The 8,574-nt window shown below is 37.4% G+C and overlaps 1 protein-coding gene across 1 annotated transcript in view; it reads left to right on the top strand.

Annotated features, from left to right (window-relative positions):
* Window positions 1–427: 427 nt before the first annotated feature.
* LOC125025887 (lachesin-like) overlaps window positions 428–8,574 on the top strand; it is a 77,638-nt gene continuing 69,491 nt past the window's right edge. Inside the window, exon 1 of the mRNA XM_047614197.1 lies at window positions 428–697. Within this exon, the coding sequence (XP_047470153.1) occupies window positions 637–697 (61 nt within the window). The 5' untranslated portion in view covers window positions 428–636. The remainder of the gene's footprint in view (window positions 698–8,574) is intronic.

Below are 8,574 nucleotides of genomic sequence, written 5' to 3'. Positions count from 1 at the left end.
GAATTCGCGAGGCAATGGCGTGTTGAGTGCAGGTCTTGAATAGTTAATTATAATGTTTTTTTCGTTATTTGAGCCTTGGTGGTTCGTGTTTTGTGGCTTGTGACTCGTGACTCGCCATTTGTGATTTCTGAGTCGGGATTCGTGAGAGTTGGCTTTTGATTCGTGACTCGTGATTTGTAACTTGTGACCCGCGAATTGTAATTTGTGACTCGGTGACTTTCAAAGTCATGACTGATGACCTCATGACCTATAAGTCGCTGTGAGTTATAAAGATCTGGGTCTTTGTGTGTACTAAAAAAAAGTCTTGATTCTTAAATTGTGAATAAGAAGTAAAGAAAAAATCAAAATAAGAAAGAAAGAAAGAAAAAACAAACAAACAAGAAAAAAAAACAGCTATTAACATTGCATATTTCTCTTTCAGATGACATCGAGTGAACGATGAAAGGCGCACAAGGATAATAAAATCTTCGCGCAACAGGAGATTGCAACATGCCCTTGCTGCCGCACAGGACATATGTAACGTCAAGGAGCGAAAATAAGGTTGCAAAGTGCACTCGGAAACAGTGGCACTCGAGAGCATTGGCACTCGAGAAGCTGCGGTAACAAGGCGGAAGAAGAACAATTGGCACTCGAAAGATGGCGGCCTTTTCCCTCACGACGATAGGCCTGTTTCTGCTCCTCACTGTACTGCGAGATGGTGAGTACTTGGGGTGGTGGGGGCCTTATGCCGGGGGTGGCTCGGTCTGTGGGGGTGGGGAGGGGAGGGGAGGGGGAGGAGTGTGTTTGGGAATCCTTGTGTGTTTGTATGTGTGTGTGCGTGTGGTTGTGTGCGTGGTTGTGTGTGTATGGGTGTTGATGTGTGTGGGTATGTGTGAATGGAGAGAGGGAGAGAAAGAGAGAGAGAGAGAGAGAGAGAGAGAGAGAGAGAGAGAGAGAGAGAGAGAGAGAGAGAGAGAGAGAGAGAGAGAGAGAGAGAGAGAGAGAGAGAGAGAGAGATAGAAAGAGAAATCGAAACATAGCCAGGTATATATAAATACATACATATCTAGATTTATAATTACATAGACATATAACTAGATAAATAGCTAGCTAGATGAACAGACTAACATACAGACTACCATGCATGAATATATGTGTATATATGTTTGCGTGTTTTGTTAGAGAAGTATTTAGCATTCGCACTGAGTCTTCATTATTGCTTGTTGAATGAAAAGTATAAATCATACTACAAACGTGTTGACTTGAACTCAACAGGTAAAAGGGAAGTTCATTACCAGGGATTCAGAAGCGCGTTAACGGCACGGTTCTCTTCTGCGTGAGATACACAGATATTGCTATAATCATTCCTAGCTCTTCCCTTCAAAACAAAACGGAAATGGTTGATTGACACTTCCTTCCAAGTTTCTTCTGTGGATGTGATTATTGCTTGAATCTCTCTGCAAATGACTAAGGAAAATGATAATGAATATCAAGTTGAGCTTAGACTGATAGGATGCAATTAAAGAATATCCTTTTCTGCGCCAGAAAACCTTTCTCTTATGGTAGTTGTCAACTGACAGAGGGATCTTATGGTCTGCTTGCATGTGGTAAATATTTACACACACATATATATATATATATATATATATATATATATATATATATATATATATATATATATATATATATACATATATACACACACACACTCACACACACACACACACACACACACACACACATAGAAGCATTCATACACACATAACACACACACACACACACACACACACACACACATACACAGACATGTATATATATATTGATATATAGATAGATAGATAGATAGACAGTTAGATAGATAGGCAGATATATACACATAGATAAAGATATAGATATATATGTCTGTGACTTTGTGTGTGTGTTTGTATGCCTGTATATATATATATATATATATATATATATATATATATATATATATATATATATATATATATATATCATTACCATCATTACTATCATCATCATCATGATTTATCGTTTATTATGACAGACACTGTCATAATAGACTAATAAAGACTATGATGATGCTAGTAAAATAAAAATAGTGATTTTCCCGTTACTAGTTACGATGTCTATGCTGTTAACACCCTTGAGTTAATGCTACAGCCAAGCGAACTTAGTAGATTTTGGAAGAGCATCGACACAGCGCCTTCACTATATAGACTAGGTTGTGGGGACGATCAGCATCGGTTCAGTGGGATGGTTTTGCTTGTCATCTTGTTTTGTTTATTTGATTTTGTTTTATTGTTTATGTTATTGGTTCTTAGTTTTATTCCTTGTGTAAATTCTTTATGTATTTTTTTTTTATCTTCTCTTTTCTTTTTGCGTCTTCTCTTTCTTCTTCTTTGTTGTGATTTCTCCCCCTTTTCTTTCTTTCGGTCTCTTCCTTCTCTTCCCAGTTTTGCGTATCCTTCTTCTTCTTTGCGTCCTTTCCTCATCTTCTTCCTCTCCATCCAGCATCCCCAGTTTCTTCTCCTTCTCCTCCTCTCTCTCTTCCACCTCCTTCCCAGTTCTCTCAGTTCCCTTCCTTTTCTCTAGTATTTCCTCTGTCCTTCCTCCCTCCTTCTTTCCTCGCATCCCTTCTTCTCCTCTTCCTCCTCTCCCCTATCCTCCAGTATATCCTCTGGTTGATTGACACTTCCTTCCAAGTTTCTTCTGTGGATGTGATTATTGCTTGAATCTCCTAATTCTTTCCATTCATTAGCAACACATACACCCTTCTTCCTTCTGTCCTCGCTACGCTTCCTTCCCTTTCCCTCTCCTTCCTCCTCCTCCCCCTCCCACAGCATCTCCCGGCCCAGTCTCACTCGGTTTTCCTCCTCGTTAAGTATCTCCCTCTGGCATCTTCAACAGTCCTCCATCTTCTCTCCCTCCTCTCCTCCTACATCTCCTGTTCCTCAGCTCCTTATCTCCCAATCCTCTGGTGTCTCCTGTTCCTCCATCTTCCTCCTTGATATCCTTTACTCTCCCCCTCTTCGTCGTCGTTGTCGTCGTCCTCCTGTTCCTCCTATTTTTTCTATTCTAACTCCTCCTCCTCCTTCTTGCCCTTCTTCCCGTGCGTTTCCCTTCTCTCTCATATTCCTCCACCTCCTCCCGTCGTGTCCTCCGAGCCAGGCTCCTCTACCTCCTCTTCTTCCTCCTCCTCCACCTCCTCCACCAACACCACCTCCTCCTCCTCTTCTTCGTCTTCCCAACCAATCTCCTCCACCTTCTCCTCCTTCACCTCTTCTTCCTCCTCCTCCACCTCCTCCCCCGCGTCCTCAGAGCCAATCTCCTCCTCCTCCTCCTCCTCCTCCTCCTCCTCCTCCTTGTCCTCAACCCTCGCCCGCAGTAAGTTAATCCGCGGGTGTCGGTGGTGTCTAAGCCTCGGCTGTGGCTTACGACCTTCCTCCGCGCTCGCAGGCTTAACTCGATATTGTTTTGAAGAGCCGATAAGAGAAAGGTTCCCGTTTTGCCTCCGCGCTGGAAACTTTCGGGGCCCTTTTTTTGAGGGGGGGGGGGGGTAGGGTGGAAGGGAGGGTGGAGGAAAGATCTTTCTTCTCCGCCTCTTCCTTGCACTCCTTTCTCCTCCTTTTATCTCTTCCTCTACTTTCTCCAGCTATTGCTTCTTCATGTCCCTCCCTCCCGCCCTCACCCCCTCTCCCATTTCCCACTCCCTTTACCTCTCCCTCCCACTCTCTCACCCCCTTCCTTCCCTCTCTCATCCCTTTCCCCTCTTTCCTCTCTCACACCTCTCCCTTCTTTCCTCCTTTCCCTCCTTAACCTCCTACCCTTTCTCCTTCCCTCCCTCTCTCACCCCTTCTTATTTCTCTCTCCCCTTCCCTCCCTCCCTCCTTCCCTCGATCTCCGATAGAGTTTGTTTGTTTTCAGTTCATCTTTTAAGGCTCTTTCTATGATAATCGGATTGGTAACTGATATTGTTTGCGTTAGAAAGGTCTCGCCCGTTTCTCCTACTTGCGGCTCCTGGCATTAAACGAAGGAGAGAGAGAGAGAGAAAAATCGGAGGATTAATTAAAAGTGAGAGACTGCTGGACTTGCGGAGACTCGTGTAAGACGGGCGCATTTTGGTTCTTCAAGTGACGTCGTTGTAGGTAACTGTGCGAGGCAGAGAAATTGATATTTTTGGGTCTTTTTTTTTAACAAATAGGTGATCACGATCATACCCTTCTGCTCTTTCTCTTCTCCCTTATATAGGCATAAACTCACATACACGATCGCACACACACACACACACACACACATCCTGAGAGAGAGAGAGAGAGAGAGAGAGAGAGAGAGAGAGAGAGAGAGAGAGAGAGAGAGAGAGAGAGAGAGAGAGAGAGAGAGGAATAGAATGAGAATGCCAGAAAGAGATAAAACAGGCTCTTTAAGCCTGCAAAGTACTCCACTTTGACAATGCATCTTTACTTTACACTGCAATCTCACGCCTTGAACTCACAACAACCACAAACAAACTAAACACTGCAAAATTGTCTAACTGCGCAGTGCTGACAATTACATTATCTCTACGGGGACGCACGCCACTTTTCACTATCTCACTACCATTTTCTCTCCCGTTTGTAGGAAGAAACCAAAGTTACAAATAATAGGTATCGTGATTCGCTTAATGTTCAAAACATATCTGTGACATTTAAGCAACGGGAAGATCTTAACAATAAGCAGTTCTAGAGGGTTTTGTCTCTATTGATTTTTAGAAGTAGGAAGGCCACGGCAGAGTAGAGTAACGAAATATATTGTTGTTCGTAATGATTCTCGTCAGCCGTGAAATTTCGATCAGAGGTGGAGCTGTAAAAGTTGCGGGCTCCATTGTATCCATAAACGTATATGTTAATATTGATTGAAAAAATGAAAAAGAAAAATGTTCTTACATCTTTGATTTTCTCCTTCACCCTATTGCATTATTATTATTATTATTATTATTATTATTATTATTATTATTATTATTGTTATTATCATTATTGTTATTATCATTATCATTATTATTTTTACTATTATCATTATCATTGTCATTACAATTTTTTATTGTTACTACTATTATTGCTATTATTATCATTACTATTATTATTATTATTATTATTATTATTATCATTATCATTATTATTACTATTTTCATTATTATTATTATTATTATTATTATTATTATTATTATTATTATTATTATTATTAATATTATTATAATTGTTATTATTATTATCATTATTATTTTGACTATTACTATTATTGTCACTACAATTTTTTATTGTTATTACTATTATTGTTGTTATTATTATTATAATTATTATTACTACTACTACTTATATTATTATTATTATTGTCATTATTATTACTTTTTTATTATCATTAACATGATTGTTTTTATTATAACAATAATAATTATTATTATTGTTATTATTGTTATTATTATTATTATTGTTTTTATTGTTATTATTATTATTATTGTTATTATTAGTACCATCATTATCATCATTATCAATATGATTATCAATTTCATTGTTATTTTTAATATTATTATTACTTTAGATATTACTATCCTTATTATTATCATTATTATTAGCATTATTATGACTACTACTACTATTATTATCCTTATTATCATCATTATTATTAATGTTATTATTATTATCATTATCATCATTTTTATTATCATTACCAGTAATACCAACCAGTAGTAACATCAACAATAATATAACGATAAATAAACAGCAATGAAAAAAACGAACACGAGAGGGAGCTCCCCGCACGCCACACGCAAGAGCTATACGGGGAAATAACCTGGTATATAAAAAAAAATTATTACACCTGTCTGTGCAGCCTCAGCATTCTCCATCAAAGCAGGTAGACGTTATAACCAGCGTCATCAGCCACTGTGAAAACAACGGCTGAATGGTTCACAGAGGGAGTGGTATGTACTGTTGTCGGAATGTAGAACGTGGGAGGGAAGGGTAGGTATTTCAAGGGTGTTTACACGTTGAGGTGGATGGGTTGAAGAAAGTTTGATTAGTTTGCTTATTCGGGTTACGTATAATTTCGTTATCGGTACCAGTACACTACTATTACTACCACTACTGCTGCTACTACTTATGCTACTACTAATTTTACTACTACAACAACTGCTACTACGACTTCTACTACTACTATTACTTTTGCTACAAATTCTCTTCACTTCTGGTAAACAAACGTTAGCATTTGAAATAATAACACAGATTGGAGATATCTGTTCCTCGCGGCCTCCCACACTCTCTCTCTCTCTCTCTCTCTCTCTCTCTCTCTCTCTCTCTCTCTCTCTCTCTCTCTCTCTCTCTCTCTCTGCCTTAGTCTGTCTCCCCCTCCGCAGACCTTCAAATATTGTCAAGGAGAAATATATTGCCGGGAAATTCTGTCCTCCGTAAGTGAAATCTTTTCCACTCCATGAGCGTGAACGAAGCTTCGAATCCTTGCCAACCTACTCAACAAGGGTCTCATTGTGTGGGCGTTCGAGACGGATTGCGAAACCTGTATGAAGGCCTTTGCTCGTGTCTGTAAATAAGCCTTGATTCTATTGTTATACTAAAATTCTAAAATGACCGGTTATACATATACTTCGATAAAAAAAAATAAAAAAAAAGGATTTTAAGAAGTATGTTGAAGTTCTTGTTATCTTTTGATAATTCACAGACAGGCCTGAACCTATTATCTGAACCTCCAGGCATCTTAGACGGGCATGTTATCGGCTTTAATCTCAATCAAGTTGAATAGTAATGAACATATGGTGTTATCTGTTAAGTTATTGTTGAATTCGAAAATTTCTCCTTGGTGCCACTCGGCGAGTTCTGTAATGGCACCTACAAAGTCTTTTTAACTGTAATAATAATCATTACAACGTCACCTGAATGTTCTGTAGAATTCATATTACGAACTTAGAAACGATAGAAGACAAATGTTTCGAGAGTCATAATACAAGCACACGGGAATTGTCTACACAGGGAAGCAAAAAACTACATTTCTTTTAGTGCCATCTGTCTTGAGTAGATAAATGAAAATGATGTTGATAATTATGAACATGATGATAGTGATAATGAAACGATAGAGATAACAATAACGATAACGATGACGATAATGATGGTAACGATAACATTAACAATAACGATAATGGTATAAAAACCCACACTGTAAAACTAGATTTAATTGAAAATGATAACGATAATGATAATGATAATAACTACAATGATAGTGATAACGATAACGATAATCATAACGATAATAATACCAACTCTTGAGATCACCACCACCCTCCTCACCGACACCATCACCCTCACCACATTACAACACCTCTCCCGCACCATCCTTGTGGACAGACGCAGCGGACAATAACATTACCTCAGCCAATTTCCAACTCTGCTTCCGCCTCTGTCCTTCCCTCTCGTCTCCGTCCTCGTCAATTATATCCAAACGCATCCTGTTCTTCTCTTGTTATTTTGAGTCGGTGTGTTTAAATAAAGGTGGGATATTTAGTCGCGGTTTTATTGATGCGTGGTTTGGTGTTTTTAAGTTTTAATTATTTATTGTATATTTGTTGTTATTAGGTAACATATTTGCTTGACATTTTTTTCCTTTTTACTTTTGTCATTTTCATTATACTTAAGGTTATCATTTGTTATTGCTATTATCACTTATATCCATCTTTATCATTTCCTTTCAACCGTATTTGGTTATTTGAAAACTGTATATAGGCCTATCTGATCGTAGGAGGCCTGGCCCTGATAAACTCAATCAGGGATTTATCATCAACACATTTCGGTTCTGTTATTAATTCATGTGTGACGTAATGCATTCCCTTCTTTCGTGCTTCTTATTGTACGGTTATCAAATGCCTTTTTGTTTTGTTTTTCCCTTTCTCTTATTTATTCCTTCCATCCTTATTCCTTTCTTTCATCTTCCTTATCCATTTCAAGAACCTGAGAAATTTTCCTAAATCCTTAATGGAAGGATTTGAATTAGATTAGGCATTAGATTCTTATAAGTTAGATTTATTTGGATTAGATTCTCTATAGAAAGAAATTAAGATCGTGAGGATTAGATAATTAAATTAATGAGATTAGGATTGTGAGAATTAGATTCTTAACGGGCTTAATCCATAATATAATTAGATTCGCACTATAACTAAGTCCATTAGAATTAATAAAGTAAGAATTAGATTTATTCAGATTTGTCTCTTTGACGTCATAATTACCATCCTAATTATAAGATTATTGTCATCACGCTTATCATCTGAAGAAGAAAATTATCGTCACCATCATCATTGTGATTATTATTTTTATCATTATCAAAAAAAAATATTGCATTATTATAGTTCTGACTCATAGACAAAGAAGAAAATGAAGAAAATAAAAACAGTAAAGGAAAGAAAGAGTAAAATAATGAAAATTACCCAAAAATAGTAAAGAAAAGATAAAAAAAAATCATAAAACAAAATAAGAAAAGGCTAAAAACAAAGAAAAGAAAAAAGAAACTAAATAAAATGACAAACAAACAAAAAATAATCAAAACAAGGTAATA

Source organism: Penaeus chinensis, chromosome 5, assembly GCF_019202785.1.
Source record: "Penaeus chinensis breed Huanghai No. 1 chromosome 5, ASM1920278v2, whole genome shotgun sequence".
NCBI classification, from domain to species: Eukaryota; Metazoa; Arthropoda; class Malacostraca; order Decapoda; family Penaeidae; genus Penaeus; species Penaeus chinensis.
The sequence above is the reverse complement of the archived record's forward strand: the minus strand, read 5'-3'. Positions and strand labels throughout refer to the sequence as shown.